Source organism: Heterodontus francisci, chromosome 9 (assembly GCF_036365525.1).
Source record: "Heterodontus francisci isolate sHetFra1 chromosome 9, sHetFra1.hap1, whole genome shotgun sequence".
NCBI lineage: Eukaryota > Metazoa > Chordata > Chondrichthyes > Heterodontiformes > Heterodontidae > Heterodontus > Heterodontus francisci.
In genome coordinates, this window is record NC_090379.1 from 39,585,100 (window position 1) to 39,606,587 (window position 21,488).

Consider the following 21,488-nt stretch of genomic DNA (forward strand, 5'->3'; position numbering starts at 1 on the left):
GCGGCTGCGCAAAAGAATTTAACGGGCCTGTGCACTTAAATGAATCAGCCGCATATGACAAAAGGGTACGTTGAGATCTTTTGCTTTTTTATAATTAGCTCTGTTTTCTTCCCTATAGTAACACTGTTCCTGCAGTAAGCTAGCTTTATTCCAAAAATGTAATTAAATGTTATTGGGATTAATTTTTTTCTTCCATCAAAAACTTGCATGAAGGAGAGAAATTTAAATTTTTAAACCTGCAGTGATCTAGTTTACACTAATTATGGTTCTGATTTTCTAAATGAATTGAAGTTGAATTAAATTAGCTAAAAGTGGAATATACATAGGAACATGGGAAGTAGGAGCAGGAGGGGGCCACTCGGCCCCTCGAGCCTGCTCTGCCATTCAACTAGATCATGGTTGTTCTTCTACGTCAACGCCATTTTCCCATTTTGTTTTCTGTCAATTAACCAATTCTGAATCCACTATCTCCAATCCCATGTGCTCTAATTTTATTTACTAACCTCTCGTCTGGGACCTTATCGAAAGCCTTCTGAATGTCCAAATACACCACATCCACTGGTTCCCCCCTTAACTATTCTGCGAGTTACATCCTCAAAAAAACATGATTTCCCTTTCATAAATCCACGTTGACTCTGCCAATCCAACCATTATTTTCTAAGTGTTCTGTTATCACATCCTTTATAATATATTCTAGCATTTTCCCCACTACTGATGTCAGGCTAACAGGTCTGTAGCTCCCCGTTTTCTCTCCCTCCTTTCTCAAATAGTAGGGTTACATTTACTGCCTTCCAATCTGCAGGAACTGTTTCAGAATCCGTAGAAATTTGGAAGATGACCACCAATTCATTCACTATCACTACAGATAGGTTTTGTTCAGGCACAGACAATATTGTGCATACAAGGTAGTGTAGTTACAATATAAGCCAAATTATACATTGTAATAAAGAAGAAATGTCAGAAATCCAAAGGGTTGGCTTGCGTTTATAACTACAAATGGTGTATTCCTTCACAAAACTAGCTGTCAGATAGTGTTACTCTTTTCAGATGTCTAAACAGATTTACAAGATTTTGGTTTAGACCCTGAGAAGCTTTTGAATATCACTCAGCCTTTGTATGTTGGGGTGGGGACGCTGGAGGCTTTGTGTTATTTTCTCTTCCAAACACCTAAAGAAATGCTCCATAAACAAAAACATTTTTCAATGGGAAATCTACTTGACCTCAAACAATATGCTAAGCTATTCATCTGTAGCATCTTACATTTCTGACGAAGCACTATACCAAAAATGTCACTTTCCCTTCCAGCATTTTTCTGTTTTTGTTTCAGTTTCCACCATGTGCAATATATTTATTTTGCTTCAATGTGTTAGAAGTTAGTTAAACAGTTATATCATTATTTAGGGAAAAAAAAGTTGATATAATTTTCTCCATGTTGCTGAAAGCATTAATTTTGCTTTTGTTATTGGGGCCGTAGTTCCATGGATGCCAACAAGATAATTAATGCTGATTATAGGTGCTGTCACAACAGAGTTCCCATTTTCACTAGATATTAATTTGAAATTTTGAATACCTGTCACTGGATAGCTATTTGTATTGTGAATAATGGATTTTCTTCCTTCCCAAAACCTTACCTGGGAACACTGAGGTCAAATGCCACACTAGTGAGATCAACTTACCTGTCACAGACCTCCTGACTTTCTTGCTGTACATTTACTAGCTAACCCACATATGAGTGACCATAAATGCATTTTGAAGCTATTGAGGACATGAGCTTAACACACCATTAAACAACTTTGATTTCAGCTCTGAATTTATCTACATGTAATCATGCTTTGCAGATTGACATCTTTACAGTTTTTCACCTTGTAGGTTTTTAATAAATCCTATAATGCACAAATGGCTCAAGCATAAAATATAGTTTCAATTTTAAATAAAGATGAATTGTATTGAGTTTCTAATAATCACGTAGTTGACAAAATAAAGAAGCAATAAATCAACACGATGTAGCTACATGACCTTCGTTTCTGGTGGAATCTTCAAAAGTGATCTTTAATAGTTCAGTCTAGGTTTTACCTGTCTTTATTGATATCTATGAAGTTATAGTAGTTATATTTTTAAAATTGGTCCTTTTTTGCAAAAATCTTTTTTAAAAAAAAACTTTTATCAGGTAAAATTTTGAACCTATTTTTTTTATTTTTTTGATTCTTTTATTTAAAAAAAAAAATCTTGACCATTGAGGTTGAGTGTAAAAAGCAGACGATTTTTGGTTTCAGAATCCACCACTAAAAGAGATGCTTATCATTAGTTACTATTGCCTTTGATTCATAAGTGGAAACTCTTAATGTATAATCAGTTAGGGATATAGTCACTTTGGCTATTGCAGAGTTAGAGGAGCTGGGAAACTTGGTCGAACCACATTTTTTGCTTATGCAGCTCCTATATAGTACTTCATAAATTCATCATGTACAGCTTCTGCATAGTGTGCTATAAATGGGATATAACAATATCTAGTCTGAAGAGATTAGGCCTTTGCGAAAAATTATTTTTGTATTGTCATAATATCTTGCTTAGTGTTACAGGTGCTTACTCAAGAAAAGTGAGGGCTTGTTTTTAAAAAAAAAATCAATGTTGGTAGAGGAGGTGCAGGATAGCAAATTTTACTGGATTCAACTGCAAGAGAAGCTACATGCCCATCATAGTCTTTTAAATTTTAGATGACATTTGTTTTACTGTTTTGCTCTAGCTACAGTGAAATACATAGAACTGTCAGGAGATAAACTTCTTCCAGACAACATATAACTTTGCGATTTAAACTGTGAACTACTTCTGTGAGTCACTTTAGCTTCTTTCAAAACCAAGATTACATTTTTCTTTTTAAAAATGTTTTCCTCCTGCTCTTTCCCAGGTGCAAATGATAAAATACAGACTAAATAAAATTTATACTTTCTTCTACTCAATAGGACAACTTTTTGTAGTAAGAAAGCAGTTTAAGACACACCATGATGGATAACTTATGAACACCCTTTCCAATCCTGGAATTCAGTCTTGCTCTCTACTATAACTCAAGAAGTTCAGTTTGCACTTTGAGCCTTTAATTGATGTAAAACTTTTTAAGCTGGGCTTGAGTGCCAGTGTTGGGTCGAGTGGTAATGAGCACTGTCCTAATGAACTGACTTAAACAGATCCATTCCAGAATGGATCTCTTAAGGAATTTTGAGTTTGGAAAGTGGCTGCTTTTCTACTGCGCAGGAAAAAATTAAATTGTTGATCATATCATAGTATGATTGGACAAAGTCAACATGGTTTTATGAAAGGGAAATCATGTTTGCCAAATATTAAAGATTTTTTAGGATGTAACTAGTAGGGTAGAGTTTGCAGATGATACCAAGTTAGGTGGGAATGTAAGCTGTGAGAATGGCACAAAAAGGCTGCAAAGAGATATAGACAGGTTAAGTAATTGGCAACAAGGAGGCAGTTGGAGTATAATGTGGGGAAGGAATAGAAATAGAATATTTTTTAAAAGGCGTGGAACTTTTAAATGTTCAGAGAGACTTGGGTATACTTCTACAAGATAGAGTTAGCATGCAGGTACAGCAAGCAATTAAGAAGCAAAGGACATGTTGGCCTTTATTGCAAGGGTGTTGGAGTACCAGAATAAGGAAGTCTTGCTACAATTGTACAGGGCTTTGATGAGATCACACCTGGGGTACTGTGTAGTTTTGGTCTCCATATCTAAAGATGGATCTACTTGAGGTAGTATAGCAAAGGTTCATTAGATTGGTTCCTGGGATGAGAGGATCGCCCTTTGATGAGACGCTGAGTAAATTGGGCCTATGCACTCTCGAGTTTAGAAGAATGAGCTTATTGAAGTGTAGCTAGATTCTGAGGGAACTTGACCGGGTACACACTGACTGGGGAGTCTAGAATACAGGGGCATTGTTTCAGCGTAAGGGGCTTATCATTTAAGACTGAGATAAGGAGAAATTTCTTCACTCAGAAGATTGTGCATCTTTGTCTACCCCAGAGGATTGTGGATGCTCCTCTTTATAAGAGTATATTTCAGACAGAACTATAGATTTTTGATCTCTTGGAATCCAGAGATATAGGAAGTGGGTAGGAAAGTAAAGTTGAGACAGAAGATCAGCCTTGATCATATTGAATAGTGGAGTAGGTCAGAGGGGCCAAATGGTCTACTCCTCCTATATCTTGTATTATGTTTTAGTGGGCATGACTGTTGTTCCTTTTTGATTGCAGCTTTTTTAAAAGTACATTACATTCCAACACACACTTGAGCTCTGATTCATTTCTACATTGTATTTTCAATTCTACTTGTTTAACAGGGTATGCTACCGTTCTAATTATAAGCATCAAGTCTGTGGGTGTATGGTTAATTAGAAGTCTTGGGCAAACTATCGTCCCAAGTATACTAGTCTGTTTTTAAGAATTCACCTGCAATCATTTTGTTATGTCAAGTCTTAAGTGCTGGGGTTTTAAGTTGTTACTAATGCAAGTTTATATTTAAGCTCATGCTATCACATATTACTATCAGATTTTCACAAAGGTGGTCACTGCACAAGGTCTGTATTCCATACCAAATATGAATGATTTACTCAAGGTCTGTGAATAAACCAGATCTCATTGTGACGGCTTGGAGCAGCAGGGTTGTTATAACCAGCTACAATAAAGGTATCTTGCAGGAACAACTCGGGAGAGTCTAGGTGCTCTGCTAGCTGGTTTATCTCTTGTAGAATCAACTCTTCATTGGTGGTGCCATTAAAGGGTCTGCACAAGCAGAAAATTATGAATGATTAGTATTTTTGTTTACTTTTCTGGTAAAATTGCAACATTGACATCTCTAGTAATGCATTCTGATGCTTTAAATTTTCCTGAATACGCATTATTTCTGTTTGGACATCTATAGTAATGAATGTGGAGTTCTTTTTGAAGTCAACCAGATTTCTCAGTTCTTTTGTGTTCCTCAAAATGTGGATGTAATATCAATATTATGAGATCAGTTTAATACACAATCCCTTTTTAAAACTGAGGTCTTTGTTTTGATGTGCGATCTTACACTATAAAGTCTTTTTTTAAACAGTATAATAGATGTCCATTTAATATATTAAAAATGCTGATGTGTTTTGATATTCCATTTTAAGACCTCCATTAAAAACTCCAATATCTCACTTTGTTTATGTATTACTGGCACCAAATTATGACTGTAAGTGATGCTGTTAATGGTAATTTTTCCATTTTAAATCTGTTATTGGGTAGAAAAACCCGAGCACCCTCCAACTATACTTATGACCCTGACCACCCTACCCCACTAGCTGAAGACATGATTGTTGCTTCGATCAAAAAAAATGTCACCTCTCCATTCATCCCAGCCCCTGCTGAGATCAAAATCGGGACCTGAATCAGAGTATGTTGCCTATATTGAAACCAAAATCAGGAACCTTTTATTGGGATGAGACAGGGTTGGGGAAGGTAAGTATCCTTATTGAGCTGGAATTGTAGCCTGCCGCTCCCTGCTGAGCTAATTTCCGAGGCCTTTGTTTTTCCTGCCCCATTTCAGTCCGCCTTCCTATCTTGGGTCGAAAGATGCAGACTTGTGCTTCTGATGTTTCCAGCTTTGTTTCTGATATTTGTTGCTCTGGGCTGCATTTGTGGACTCTCCATTGCCCAGCTCAAAAATGGCATTGATGGCTATGGTGGTTATGCTATTGAAATAGCTTTGCAGAGGTCTAGAGTTCAAATCCCACTGTCAAACTGCAGAACTGAATTCAATAAATCTGGTATATGGCTTGGCACTAGAATAATTGATCAATAAAACTACTGGATTGCTGTACTAACCCCTACCTGGTCTAGCCTGCAATCCCAACTTGATGCCTTCTGAAATGGACTTGCAACCCATTCAGTTGTATAAACAATTGCTCACTACCTTCTAGGGCAACTAAGTATGGGCAATATATGCACCCTTGCCAACAACACTCACATTCTGCAAAAAAAAACTGAACAGGACATGAAATTGCAAATGGTTTGGGAAGTAAAACACTTTTGAAATGAGCAAAATTAAAATTCATATCAATATATGCAGTAGTTAACCAAGGTGAACTGTTGCCCAGATAACCATAGAAGCGGTCTCAAGTGCTTTTATATTTCAGTATTGCAGCACCAAATGGTTTGTAAAGATTAAATTATACTACTTCTAAGATAATGACAAAGCTTAAACTCAAAATCTATCTTAGCAACTATTTATTTAAAGAAATTAACAAACACTATTGTGAAAGTTATGTAGCCCAACAAGAAAATCTTGTGCATTGAAGCTTATTTGAATGAATGGGTCCTTTCACAGCAAAACACTTAACTGAGCGATATGATCTTTCCATTTAATATTGGCTGTGGTGTCAACAGAATAAGATTGTTTCAAACCAACAGACAGTTTTTAAAAAGATGATATTGCAATTAGCTGAACAGCTTATTGGTTAGCTCAGTGCGTTTTGTTCTGCTTGGAAAACTTGCCTACAGGCTTGTATTTCTGTTTAGATCTTGTTTTATTTGCCTTGCTTTCTGGCAGAATTTTCCCAAATGTCAACATTACCCCAGACCAGATAAAAATACTTTTATCATTTTCTTTTAGGTAATTCTGAAACTCCACACTATACCAGATTTTTTGAAGGTCTGGCTATTTAAATACTTGCTAAGAGATTTGTGTAATATGGACTAACCATTTGTAGTCTTGTATTAAGCTACTTGCCTCGTGTAAATAATGTGAGCAGGCCACTCCTCTATTGCAATTTCAGCGTCAAAAGGCTGCGGTGCCTGATCTTGAAATTGTGCTGGTAGGTAGTAAGCTACGGTTACTTCAGGCTGGAGTTCTGTTCTGGTCTGGTTGGTGTGCACAATGGTAACAATGGGTACTGTCATTCCCAGGAAAAGACCTGTAGATTCAAGGCAGACCAATAAATTATTGGGCCAAGCACAATTGGTATTTTTGGCAGAAGGATATAAACAGTACACTTTTTTGCTATCTATCTGTCAAAAAAGTAATGCAAAAAGTGATTTGGTTTTTAGATTTCCTTTTATTTAGAAAATCTGAGAAACTTATGACCATTTAACAGCCACTTAAAAGGATTGAAGGGAACTGTTGCTAACATCTTAAGAGATCTCATTCTAAATACCATGCAAGAAGTGAGTAATATTCAACTGTGCATATTTTAATTCTCTCCTTGGTGATGCCAGGAACTGATTCTTAAGAAAAAGAATACTGTAAGTGTTTCACAGTCTTGTCAACAATGTCCCAGCTGAACAGAATGCATTGAAGATATTTGTGCATTTGTCTAGTTTAAAATTTATTAAATCTAGGCAATCTGCAACATTATATCTGACATAGAATTAGTTAGAAATTAAAACTGATGATTAGTCAGATATAAACCACTGCAAATACTAATGGGCAAGCATGTTTTCTTTGAAGATTGTAAGTTTATTTTCTTTTACTATTCTGCTTGCTGCACTGCATTCATCAGCTAGGTGTAAATTACCATTTTTGAGAGTCACCTGATGAGTTTTGTTGGCAAATGTATTTCATCAGTTTCATAAATCCCAGGCATATGCTCTGTTCATAGCGAGATTCAAACTGGGTTACACATGCCCATTTGGCTTTTTTGTACTGGCGCTTTTCATACAATAGTTCATCAGCCTGTAAAACAAAGAATGGAAAATAAATGTAAATTCTTTTACTGCCATTCACAGTAATTCTTGTTTGACCCAAACATTGAGAGGTTAACATGCTTGGCATGTGTTGTGGTTCACTTGACATTTTAAAAGTTTTCAATATCAATTATTGTGTTTGAGTTAATTAAGGATAGTCAGCACTGAATTGTAAAAGGCAGATCATGCTTAACTAATCTAATTGAATTTTTTGATGAAGTAACAGGTTGTTGAAAAGAATGTGGTGTTTATATGGATTTTAAGAAAGTGATCAGGTACTACATAAAAGGCTGAGTGACAAAATTGAGGCTCATGGAATAGGAGGGCCATTGTCCAATTTGGATTAAAAAAAAATTGATAGATATACACACAGAGTAGAATTGCAAAATTTGCTGATGATACCAAACTTGGAGATGTGGCAAACAGTGAGGATAAAATGAACCACCTGCAACAGGACATCGATAGGCTAGCAGAATGGGCAGAGATATGGCAAATGGCATTTAATGCAGACAAATGTGATGTGATGCATTTTGGTAGAAGGAATAAGGAGAGGCAATATATACTAAATGGCACAGCTAAAGAGTGTGCAGGAACAGAGGGACGTGGGGGTTTAAAGGTGGCAGGACATATTGAGAGAAAGCATGTGGGTTCTTGAGCTTTATAAACAGAGGCATTGAGTACAAAAGCAGGGAAGTTATGCTGAACCATAATAAAGCCCTGGTTAAGCCCCAACTTGAATACTTCATCCAGTTCTGGTCACCACACTTTAGGAAGGATGTGAGGGTGCAAAGGAGATTTACTGGAATGATTCCAGGGATGGAGGATTTTAGTTATAAGGTGAGGTTGGAAAAAATGGGATTGTTCTCCTTGGAACAAAGGAGATTGAGGGGAGATTTAATAGAAATGTACGAGATTATGATGGGCTTATATAAATTAGACAAGGAAAAACTGTTCTCATTAACTAAGGGTTCAAGGACTAGGGGGCACAGATTGAAGGCTTTGGGCAAGAGATGTAGGAGGGATGTAAGTAAGAACTTTTTTACGCAGTGGGTGGTAATGATCTAGAATTCACTTCCAACAAGGGTGGTAGAAGTGGAGACAATCAATGACTTCAAACAGAAATTGGATGGCCACTTGAAAGAAATAGACTTGTAGGGCTATGGGGATGGAGCAGAGGAGTGGGACTGACTTAATAGCTCTGTGGAGAGATGGCATGGACTCAATGGGCCGAATGGCGGCCTCCTGTGCTGTAAATTACTCTGACTCTAGTCCCAAAATAACCAGTTTATTCTGAAACTGATGCTGCATATTGGTCTGTCATCCACCCAACTACAGAGCCTCTCTGTGTTACTTCTGAATAATTCTAATTTCTATGTATTTTGCACCCCATGTACTTTTGGTTCATCGACTTTAGAAATGTTAGTATGTCTTAAAGTTGCACTGGTTAACTCAGTCTTTTTTTTTTCTTAAATGCATTTGAATTATTTGAACGATTAAAATGTATAAAACATGATTTTAAAAAGATAATTCAAATTTTAGACGAGTAGCTTATAGTATCTGTAGGGTGGATAGGTATGTTTGTTCAAGGAGACTTTCAAAATTTTATTTTCGAAGATTCATTTTCATCTTCATCTCATCTTTGGCCTCCTTGTCTCGAGAGACAATGGGTAAGCGCCTGGAGGTGGTCAGTGGTTTGTGAAGCAGCGCCTGGAGTGGCTATAAAGGCCAATTCTAGAGTGGCAGCCTCTTCCACAGGTGCTGCAGATAAAATTGGTTGACAGGGCTGTTACGAAGTTAGCTCTCTCCTTGCGCTTGACTTTTTTCCTGCCAACTGCTAAGTCTCTTCGACTCGCCACGCTTTAGCCCCTCTATGGCTGCCCGCCAGCTCTGGTGATCGCTGGCAACTGACTCCCACGACTAGTGATCAATGTCGCAGTACTTCATGTCGCGTTTGCAGACGTCTTTAAAGCGGCGACAAGGACGACCGGCTGTTCTGATACCAGTAACGAGCTCGCAGTACAATGTGTCCTTGGGGATCCTGCCATGTTCCATGCGGCTCACATGGCCAAGCCATCTCAGGCGCCGCTGGCTTAGTAGGGTGTGTATATGCTGGGGATGTTGGCCGCCTCGAGGACTTCTGCGTAGGAGATACAGTCCTGCCAACTGCTGCCAAGGATTCTCCGGAGGCAGCGAAGATGGAATGAATTGAGACGTCGCTCTTGGCTGACGTACGTTGTCCAGGCCTCGCTGACATAGAGCAAGGTACTGAGGACACAGGCTTGATACACTTGGACTTTTGTGTTCTGTCAGTGCGCCATTTTCCCACACTCTCTTGGCCAGTCTGGACATAGCAGCGGACGCCGTTCCCATGCGCTTGTTGATTTCTGCATCTAGAGACAGGTTACTGGTGATAGTTGAGCCTAGGTAGGTGAACTCTTGAACCACTTCCAGAGTGTGGTCGCCGATATTTATGGATGGGGCATTTGTGACGTCCTGTCCCATGATGTTCATTTCCTTGAGGCTGATGGTTAGGCCAAATTCGGTGCAGGCAGCCGCAAACCTGTCGATGAGACTCTGCAGACATTCTTCAGTGTGAGATGTTAATGCAACATCGTCAGCAAAGAGGAGTTCCCTGATGAGGACTTTCCGTACTTTGGTCTTCGCTCTTAGACGGGCAAGGTTGAACAACCTGTCACCTGATCTTATGTGGAGGAAAATTCCTTCTTCTGAAGACTTGAACGCATGTGAGAGCAGCAGGGAGAAGAAGATCCCAAACAGTGTAGGTACGAGAACACAGCCCTATTTCACGCCACTCAGGATAGGAAAGGGGTCTAATGAGGTGCCGCTATGCTGAATTGTGCCTTTCATATTGTCATGGAATGAGATGATACTTTAGTAGCTTTGGTGGGCATCCAATCTTTTCTAGTAGTCTGAAGAGACCACGTCTGCTGACGAGGTCAAAGGCTTTGGTGAGATCAATGAAAGCAACGTAGAGGGGCATCTGTTGTTGTTGGCATTTCTCCTGTAGCTGTCGAAGGGAGAATAGCATGTCAATGGTGGATCTCTCTGCTCGAAAGCCACACTGTGCCTCAGGGTAGACACGCTCAGCCAGCTTCTGGAGTCTGTTTAAAGCGACTCGAGCGAAGACTTTCCCCACTATGCTGAGCAGGGAGATTCCACGGTAGTTGTTGCAGTCACCGCGGTCACCCTTGTTCTTATAGAGGGTGATGATATTGGCATCGCGCATGTCCTGTGGTACTGCTCCCTCGTCCCAGCACAGGCAAAGCAGTTTGTACAGTGCTGAAAGTATAGCAGGCTTGGCACTCTTGATGATTTCAGGGGTAATGCTGTCCTTCCCAGGGGCTTTTCCGCTGGCTAGAGAATCAATGGCATCACTGAGTTCAGATTTTGTTGGCTGTACGTCCAGCTCATCCATGACTGGCAGAGACTGGGCTGCATTGAGGGCGGTCTCAGTGACAACAGTTTCCCTGGAGTACAGTTCTCGGTAGTGTTTCACCCAGCGGTCCATTTGCTTGCGTTGGTCAGTGATTGTGTCCCCTGATTTAGATTTGAGGGGGGGCAATCTTCATGATGGTTGGCCCAAAAGCCCGCTTAATGCCATCATACATTCCTCTGATATTTCCTGTGTCGGAGGCCAGCTGAATATGACTGCATAGGTGTTGCCAGTAGTCATTTGCGCAGCGCCTGCCTGTTCTTTGTGCAGTGCCTCTGGCTGCTTTAAGCGCTACGGATGTTAACTTGCTGGGGGCTTTCTTGTAGTTCAGCAGTGCAATGCGCTTAGCGGCTATGACAGGTTCCAGCTCTTCAATGTGAGATTGAAACCAGTCTGCATTCCGCTTCACACGTTTGCCATAGGTGGTCATTGCTGACTCATAGATGGCGTCTCTGATGTGGGCCCACTTGGTCTCTGCATCCCCTGTGGGAGTGTTTTGAAGGGCTTTTTCAAGTGAATTTAGAAACTTGTGTAACAGCTGTGGATGAGAAATTCTGCGAGTGTTGATGCATGGGCGGCCCTTCTGCTTGGAGTGATGCAGCTTCTTTGGTTTGAGCCTAACCTTGCTGCACACCAGGGAGTGGTCGGTGTCGCAGTCTGCACAGTGGAAACTGCGTGTGGTTTGAACGCTGTTTAAGGAGGCTCGCCTTGTGACGATGAGGTCCAGCTGGTGCCAACGGTGTGATCTTGGGTGCCTCCAAGAAACCTGGTGACAGGGTTTAGTGTGAAAGAATGAGTTGGTGATGCAGAGGTTATGATAGGTACATAACTCAAGCAGTCTCTGACCATTCTCATTCATCCTACCAGTGCCATAGCGCCCAAGGCAGGAGGGCCATGAGTCATGGTCGGCCCCAACCCTGGCATTAAAGTCCCCCAGCAGGAACAGGTGTTCGGTGTTGGGGATGCTACTAATAATCTTATGGAGTTCCTCGTAGAACTGGTCTTTAGCTTCAGGTGGGGAGCAGAGTGTTGGAGCATAGATGCTGAGTAGGTGTACTAGACCAGAGGCGGTGAACAGACGGATGAACAGTATGCATTCCGGGCCATTTGAGGGTGGCTCTATCATGCTGAGCAAGGAGTTTCTGATTGCGAAGCGCACTCCATGCTGTCTTGGTTCTTCAGGATCCCTACCCTGCCAGAAGAAGGTGTAGTCTTGCTCTCTTAGAGATCCGCTTGCAGGGAGGCGTGGCTCCTGAAGTGCTGCAATGTCCACATTGAGTCTACTGAGCTCTTTGTTAATGATGGCGGTCTTCCGAGCATCGTTGATTTGTGTAAGGTCTTCCGACAGGCCAGGACACACAGTTCTGACGTTCCAGCTTGCAAAGTGAAGGGCTGGTACCTTCTTTCCTTTTTTGGTCGTACTGTTTGGTGCGGTGTTGCAGTCCACTTGTCGGGCAATGACCCTGAGCTCCAAGCACCCATTGAAGCAGGTGGACTGTGGCGGGACAGAACCTTACTGACCGGGGGCTGCCCGGTTTGAGGCGGGCGGTAGCTGTCCAGTGAGATGCGATGACCTCTCCCACCGACAAAGGCAACCCATGGCGCCCAATCTCTACGCCAATTGAGCTGGACTTGTAACCCGTAACTGCTGCCTTCCGTGTTGATTTGGTCACTGTGAGGCGATTATGGAGTGACCTCTCCATGGCGCATGCCTGGGCGTATGTATGGAGGTTGTGAGTTGCCCAAGCGTCAAAACCCCCCTCTCGGCCTTCCAGGTGGGATCCAAAGGAGTGCAGAGCACGACGTTTGGCACCGGCATGGCTGCAGGAACTGCCGGAAACATGCCAAAGGTGACCAGTGGCAGCCTTCGGGGTTCCGCTCCTGATTTTCTGTTAGGGTTTACTCCCTTAGCCTTGGTCTGTCCCGAGATGCCCCTACACAGGGGTAGGTGGATGCCGGTGGGAAGGAGGAGGGGTGTGGTGGGAAGGGGTAGGGGGTGCGAGGGGGGAGCTGGCAAGGGGTCTGCAGGGGAGAGGGGTGCAGGGGAAGGGGGCGTGAGGGGAAGATGGTGCGAGGGGGCTGCAGGGGAGAGGGGTGCAGCGGAAGGGGGTGCGAGGGGGAGCCGGGAAGGGGGCTGCAGGGGGTAGGGGAGGGGTAGCTGGGAAAGGAGTGCGAGGGGGGTGGGGGTGCAGGCAACACCTCACCAGCTCCCACCATCGTCTCTCCGTCCCGCCCCCCCACCCCCAATGATGCACCGCCACTGGGATCGGGACCTGGGAGCCGAGCCGTGGGGAAGGCTCGCGTGGAGCGGCCGAGTGAGCGGGAGCCGCCGCCGGGACCATGTGGCTGCTGACGGGGGGCCCCCCCCCCCCCCCCCCCCGAACACAGTCGCATGGGCCCCCCCCCCCCCCCCCCCCCCCCCTTACCCACCCCCGTCGAGCCGGCCAATTATTATTCATTAGTTAATTCCCTCCTCTAGTTCATTTATGTAGGTTAAGAACTAGATGCTAGACACCTTGGGTAATGCCACAAGCCACTTTAACCTGTCCCAAAGTTTATAATCCTGCTTTTCTTGTTGCCTTGTCATTACAGTTCTTCCAATGCCTTTCGTGAAATTTATCAGATATGCCTTTGAAAGTGCATTGTGCATTTCAGATGGATAGATAAATGCTGTCTTATGTTGCTTTGTCGTCACTTAGTCTTGACACCCAATTTACAATACCACACATTGAGTTTGTGTGAACTTGAAACTGCTTTGCATTGATGCTAAGGATACAGTGTGATTGCAACATTAGTCTGAAATTAGTAGACTAAAACTCTATTTGGAACATGAGCATGTAATTTGGGCTGACGCTCGGTGTAGTACCAAGGAAGTGCTGGTGGTGGTAGCCTTTGAATTAGCTGTTAAACCGAGGACCAGTGATTCAGATGGATGTTAAAGATCCTATTGCATTATGTAAAGAATCATAGGAATCGGGTTTTTTCCCATTGTGGAGAGCTTAACTGTCATTTTATCTTTCTTTTGTGTAAAATGACTGCTGAATTTGCCTGTGTAATGGTCACTGCTCTTTGATTCAATTCAATGCTTGTGATGTGTTTTGAAATGTTTGAGAGATGTAAATCAATCTTTTTTTCTCTTTAGTGCTGGATGACTTGGTTTCTTTCACACTTAATACTTTGCAATGAGTTTGTACCTTTTTATTTCTCTATATTTTTCTGGAGATTACATGGCCCTTTTAATAGTCTTTTAGGTGGCTCTGGTGCCTAGTTACTGCTTTAATTTTTGAGACTAACTGAGCCATGGAATTCAGACTCTTTCCTCCTACCTGTCTCTTCTTATACTGAATTGGGGTTTGAACTTTAAATTATCCCGCTTAGCATTGTGGTAGTGCCACACGACAGATACAAATGTGAAGATGGGACTCTTGCCTCAAGCAAAATTCTCACCATTTAGCCCCTTAATTAAGTTACTTACCTGTTTTTTATGAGCTATTGACATAAATGGGACCATCTCCCTGTCTTGAGATTGGTTGTTTGTTGTCATCTGTTGGATTGGTTCTGCCATGTCTGAGAGACAAAAGCAAGCAGTAATATAGACATGTTTACTTTGGCTATAAATTTTATGAATATTCAAGGACAAGAGTGTAAGAAGTTACCTGAGAGTCTAGAAAATTTGCTATATCCTTCATACAATAATATGAATTTAATATTGCCTCATTACTGTCTGAAGTTTAGATTGCTACAGACTAACACACATTTGCATTAAATTTATTTAAAGCTGTTATTATCTCCATATGCTCTTATCCTGAAGGCAATTGGGGATGGACAGTAAATGCTGGCCAGTGACTTTCACATTCCATGAACAAATAAAAAAAAGTTAATGCACAGTATACCAGATGATAGGATAATTATAGATGAGAGGCAATTTGCCTATCCTGATGTAACTATGCAGAGAATCAAAAGCTTTAGTTTTCACATACTTATCTAGCTGTCCCATCAGTGCATCTTTGTTAATTGCCTCAACCAACTTATGTGATCATGCGTTCCACATTCTCATCATGCTTAAGTAAACCAGTTTCTCCTGAATTCCTTGGATTTATTAGTGACTATCGTTTATATTTACGATCTCATTTTTGATTCTTCCACAAGTGGGAATTCTTTCTTTATATCACCTTATTGAACCGTAATTTTAAAGACCTTTCAATAATCACTAGCTGGAAGTCACTTTTGAAAAATTGGAATATATAATAATGCTTTACAAATTTAATAAGCAACTAGAATGCTGTGCTGCACTACATAACCAAAACAATGGAGCTCAAGTCAGAAGAAGTGATGCAGGTATGATGTTCTGATCAGATTATATCTAGAATACCATGTCCTCTTTTAGTCAATAAGAGCAAGCCCTAGTTTTAATTTAGAGAAGAGCCACTGGATTGATTCCTAGTGTCTGCACTGAGGTGTGGGGAAAGAGCAGGGAAATTTGGAGTTTTCAACTTTTAAAGGAGGACATACAGACAAACATACTTACGTACAAATTAGAGCAGAAGTAGGCCATTTGGCCCCTCTAGCCTGCTCCACCATTCAATAAGATCATAGCTGATCTGTGTGTGTCTCGAATTCCACACTCCCATCTACCCCCGATAACCTTTTGATTCCCTTGCCTAACAGAAATCTATCTACTTCCGCCTTAAAAATATTCAATGACCTCACCTTCTGAGGCAGAGTTCCAAAGTCGCACAACCCTCAGGAAAAATGTTTTCCTCATCTCTGTACTAAAAGGGCGACCCCTAATTTTAAAACGGCGCCCCTAGTTCTGGACTCACCCACAAGAGGAAACATCCTTTCCACATCCACCTTTTCAAGACTGTTCAGGATCTTATAAACTTCAATCAAGCCTCCCCTCACTCTTCTAAACTGCAGTGAAAACAAACCCAGTCTGTGCAACCTTTCCTCATAAGACAACCCGCTCATTCCAGGTATCAATCTAGTAAACTTCCTCTGAACTACCTCCAACACATTTACATCCTTCCTTAAATAAGAAGACCAAAACTGAGCGCACTATTCGAGATGTGGTCTCACCAATGTCCTGTGTAACTGAGGCATAACATCCTTACCTTTTTTATTTTCAATTCCTCTCGTAATAAAGGCTAGCATTCCATTAGCCTTCTTTATTACTTGCTGTACCTGCATACTAAATTTTTGTGACTCATGCACTAGAACACCGAGATCCCTCTGCAACTCTGAATTCTGCAGTCGTTCTCCGTTTAATAATACTCTGCTTTTTTATTCTTCCTGCCAAAGTGAACAACTTCACATTTTCCCACATTATACTCCACCTGCCAGACCTTTGCCCACTCACCCAGCCTATCTAAATTGGTCTGCCAGCTTCTTGTGTCCTCTTCACAACATACTTTCCTAACTATCTTTGTGTCATCTGCAAATTTAGCTACCATGCCATCACTCCCCTCATCTAAGTCATTGATATAAATTGTAAAAAGTTGAGGCCCCAGCACAAACCCCTGTGGGACTCCAGTGGTCACATCCTGACATTTACAAAAGGACCCATTTATGCATACTCTGTTTTCTGCCAGACAACCAATCTTCTATCCATTCTAATGTTAATGGTAACATTACTTTGTACAATAACCTTTTATGTGGCACCTTGTCAAATGCCTTCTGGAAATCCAAGTACAGTACATCAATTGGCTCCCCTTTATCCACAGCGCATGTTACTCCTTCAAAGAACTCCAATTTATTGGTTAAAAGTGATTTTCCCTTTCATAAAACCATGCTGACTATTCCTGATTTAACTTGAGTTTTTCTAAGTGCCCAGCTATAGCCTCCTTAATTGATTCTAACACCTTCCCCATGACAGATGTCAAGCTAACTGGCCTTTGGTTTCCTGTTTTCTGCCTCCCCTGCGCCCGCCCCCCCCCCCCCCCCCCCCATCGCCACCTTCTTGAGAAGAGGGGTTATATTTGCTGCTTTCCGGTCTGATGGAACCTTTCCAGAATCCAGTGAATTTTGAAAAATTAACACCAATGCATTTACTACCTCATTAACTGCCTCTTTTAAGACCTAGGATGAAGCCCATCAGGAGCTGGGGACTTGTCAGCCCACAGCTCCATCAGTTTGCTCAGTACCTGCACTGACAAGTGACATTATGGAATATGTAAGATGTTCAATTGTATAGAAAAGTTTATTTCAAAATAATTTTTATGGATCTTAGAGTAGGATGAGGGCACACAGATTCAAACCAGCAAGATACAAATTTAGGACTGATGTTAGGAATTTCTTCATACACTGTAATCGATGTGTGGAATGGATTTCTAAGTACAATAATGAAGGTGAAAACTCTGTACTAATTTAGGAAACAGCTGGATGCTGTGATTGGGTGTGTGACTGTGGGGTCTTTCTGGATGAATGAACTAAATTTTGGGGATTTTGCACTAAATCTGCTCCATTTCAGTGCAACTGATCACTCCAGTAAGTGGTCCTCCTGTTCCCAATGGTCTAGAGTGCACCTTTTACTCTCTCCAGTATTTTGTTAAACAATAGCATAACCTGAGGATCATAAGACACCATGTTTGTACATTGGCTATTGAACAATTTCATATGTTGCCATGTGTGTTCTCAAGTTCACAAAAATATAAAATGTATATATTGCAATGCTCAGTGCGGACAAATAAACTGAGGAATTGGAAACCATTTTGTCATTGTAAGATATTGATTTAATAGCAACAAAAACTTGGGATTGAAAATTTTAGGGGGAACAGAAGCAGTAAGAAAGATCAAGTTGCAATGTTAGTGATGGAATTAATATATTCTGTAGAGAAACCTGATGTGCACAAAGTTTCGATCATGGATTTAAAAAATGTGTTTGTACAACAGACTCCTTTAATTATGGGAGGGTGAAGAAAGAAGTAATAATTATTGTTCAAGGTAATTACTCACACACTCATTGATTGGGATGGGAGTGAGTAAACAGAAGAATCAAATTCCTAAAATGTATTCAGATTTCCTTTTTCAAGAATTATCTTTATATGCTTAAAAGAGGAGAGGCCCTGTTGCTCTAGAAATAGATTAGGTGGCAGTTAAATGTAAGTGACCTTTTGGAGTAGTGACCATAATATGATTAAATATCCAAGAAAGGGTACTAGAAAGACAAAGGCACTAGATTGGAATAGGAAAGATTTTAAAAGATGAAATGAGCTACCTGAGGTGATGTGGAAAAATAAATTGGCACACACAACTGTAAATCAACAATCGAATGTTTTTTTAAAAAAAAGAATGCAACTTCAGTATATACAACTTGAAAAGGAGACTACTTAAAAGTTTCAGCATGCTGTGGATAAATCAAGTGTTGGTGACAAAATTAAACTGAAGTCGGCAAATGGGGCCTTTAGTTATAAGAACGTAAAAAATACGAACAGGAGTAGTCTTTACAGCCCCTCGAGCCTGCTCTAACATTCAACAAGATCATGGCTGATCTTCTACCTCAGCTCCACTTCCCATCCTATTCTCATATCCCTTGATTCCCTTAGTGTCTGAAAATCTATCTATTTCAGTCCTGATAAAATGAGAGAGAATAGAAGTAAAGAAACTGGTTAAGAGAGGGATACGAAAAGTGACGAGGCAGTATGAGAAGAATCTGCAATTCAACAAGTATTCTGTAAATATATCTCTGAAGAGAGGATAATGAGTTAATAGAGGATGAACAGACATTGGCAAGATTATTTAACACACACTTCCCATGTTTACACAAGAGGATATTTGGGAGGAAAGTCCTGAATTGGTTAATAGTAACATGAGAGAGAATAAAAAGTATTACAGAAGTTAGGTAAGTTAAAGGAAGAAAAAGTGCTGGGACTGGATTGGATACATACAAGATCCTGAGGGAAGTGGCAGGGGAAGAAATTGTGGAGGCCCTAGAAATTATATTTCAGGGTTTTGTTGAAAATGGATGCATACCAGATGACTGGAGAGTAACCAATGTAATACCAATTTTCAAAAAATGAATCTAACCCAGGTTAATGCAGGCCAACTGGTTTATCATGTGGTAGGGAAGTTTTGGAATCTTTCAATAAAGGCTAAATGGGTAGAAGAAAATTAGGAGTGGCCAGCACATCAGAAAGGGACAAGGCATTGGGGAATTAGCAGAATAGTTGCAAATTGGATTTTTAAAAAAGTTGGAAAAGAGGAAACAGAAGTAGTTAAGGACAGTTTCTCCGAGTGCTTGGAAGTGGGTATCGATGATTTAGATGAATGGCTAGAGGGAGTAGTGTCCAAATTTACACATGCTCCAAAATAGGGAGAGTAAATAATTCTGAGGATCAGAGGAAGTTTCGGGGGTATTCGTCAGATGATGGAATGGGTAAAAAGTGATAGATGGAATTTAATGACAAATGTAAAGTGGTACATTTTGATTCAATGAATAATAACTCTGGTGGAAGCCTAGCTGATATGGGACAGCAGAGTAATTTATGTCTTCAAATTCACAGGACATTAAAAGCAGCACCATAAGTAGATAAGTATTATTTTTAAAAAATTCTCATCTCTCCCTGGTTCTTTTGCCAATGATCTTAAATCTCTGTCGTCTGGTTACTGACCCTCCTGTCAGTAGAAATATTTTCTCCTTTTCCCAATCTAAACTCCTCCCTAGAATTTTGGACATCTGGATTAAATCTCTCCTTTTCTTTGCTTTAAAGAAAGCAATCCCATCTTCACTAGTGTGCCTGGCAGACTCCATTTGATCCTTTCCAAATTGTTAGCCATGTACTATTAGCAGTTATTACTGTTCAGATTTTTTTTCTAAATGATTATCTTACAAAATGGTAGCTATGAATAGCTTTTTTTTTTAACAGAACCTTATGAGTCGTGAAAATAATTAATTTTGTTGGATTGGTTAACTACAAGGGTACTTTGAAACTGGGCTGATGAACATTTCTTAATGTGCTGCAGTTTATCCTTAAACTATTGTTGTACAATGTACAATTTGTAAAGGACAATGAAGCATACTTGAAAGGGGAAACGATTTTCATTCTGAAGAATATAACTATACAGCCATGAAGCAGTGTGATTTTCTAATGGCAATTAGTGGAGAACCTAGCTGTGGGAGAGAAGGATGCTAATGTGGATTGTGTGAACTATTACATAAATGTCCAATATATTTAACTCTCACATGGGGAGGGGGAGGGGAGAGACGAGAGGGAGAGGCAATGCAGTGTTAAGTGGCCTTAAGTATTTGAAGAACTTCCTTCTTCTCCTCCATTTCGATTCCCACACGAATATCTGATTGATAACTATGTTCAGAAAGCTCTGTTGTCTTCTAATATATATCCTACCTCTCGACACATCCACCTGGTGCCTACGACCGATGTCTTGCCAGTGCGCGAGGAGACCGTCCTCGTTTTGCTCGTTCTCCTCTTCGCCATTGCTGTTACCAGCCAAATCCAAGCGCTCATCTTCAGTCACCGAATCGAGATCCTCCAAGCTGATAAGAAATCGACCCGCCCCTGCACCACTTCCAAACCTACATCCCTGACCTTCCATTTGTGCAATCCTAAACTTTTTGATAGACAAATATAAGCAGGTAGAGTAGGACTGAACAACGATAAGCATCTGCTTTTTAAAACAAAGTCGAAACGCGGGGACAAATACACTTTACAGAAGATTAAATTAACTTTGGGTATGATTTGATATATAAACTCACGCAGAGTATTTTCCAAGTAGGATGTTTGTTGTAGACTTACCTCGGCGTGGAGCGCTCTCTACGCCGATCGCAGTTATTTCTGTCATGAACCGGAGCTTGCAAAAGCAAATCGCATCAGAGAAAGGGTGGGACTAAAATAAGAGAAACTCGTGTTGCAAGAGGGAGAGGACAGACGGCAATAATACAGAAAGAAATCAAGGGAAAGTTCGGGCCTTCCTAGCTCGTTTATTCAGAGGGGAGAAAGCTGCAGTATTACAGTCAGCTGCTAATGTCAGTTTTAGCTTACAGCATCCTATCCAGAAGCTTGCTAGCTTTGTGACGTCCGCCCTAAATATGTCTTTGCCAGTTTGAATCCAAGATATCTTGTCTTACTGTCTAACGTTTAACTTGGAATGGTGTTCCAAATTTACCTTTTCTGTACTATTTACTATCTTTAGATACCTCTCATGAAGCTTTTGCTTAGTTGAGTTCTTTCAAACCCAGAGAGACTGTTCAATATTTCTTCATTTAAGTTTATGAACCTCGGGCTATGCTTGTTTTTGTGTTTTGTTGCAACATCTCCACAGCTTGAACGTCTAAGGTGTGGTTACATTATAGTGCTACCTACAACAACAA

The 21,488-nt window shown here is 40.8% G+C and overlaps 3 protein-coding genes across 11 annotated transcripts in view; 1 reads left to right on the forward strand and 2 right to left on the reverse strand.

Moving 5' to 3' along the window:
* LOC137373693 (alpha-1-antiproteinase-like) overlaps nucleotides 1–21,488 on the reverse strand; it is a 269,343-nt gene that overhangs the window by 64,645 nt on the left and 183,210 nt on the right. The window lies entirely within an intron of this gene.
* The window catches only part of fancm (FA complementation group M), a 155,026-nt gene that overhangs the window by 20,135 nt on the left and 113,403 nt on the right, over nucleotides 1–21,488 (forward strand). The gene's annotated exons all lie outside the window — the stretch shown is intronic.
* Nucleotides 1,857–20,993, reverse strand: soul3 (heme-binding protein soul3). 2 transcript variants are annotated; one of them, XM_068038283.1, is made up of 6 exons: nucleotides 20,914–20,993; nucleotides 20,506–20,728; nucleotides 14,637–14,728; nucleotides 7,555–7,696; nucleotides 6,755–6,938; nucleotides 1,857–4,782 (listed from the first exon to the last, which is right to left on the reverse strand). In XM_068038283.1, the coding sequence occupies exons 2-6, from the start codon at nucleotides 20,711–20,713 to the stop codon at nucleotides 4,611–4,613; spliced, it is 798 nt and encodes a 265-aa protein (XP_067894384.1). In that variant the 5' UTR covers nucleotides 20,714–20,728; nucleotides 20,914–20,993; the 3' UTR covers nucleotides 1,857–4,610. The 2 variants fall into 2 exon arrangements, with proteins under 2 accessions (XP_067894384.1, XP_067894385.1); XM_068038284.1 differs by having other exon boundaries at nucleotides 20,506–20,723; nucleotides 20,914–20,984.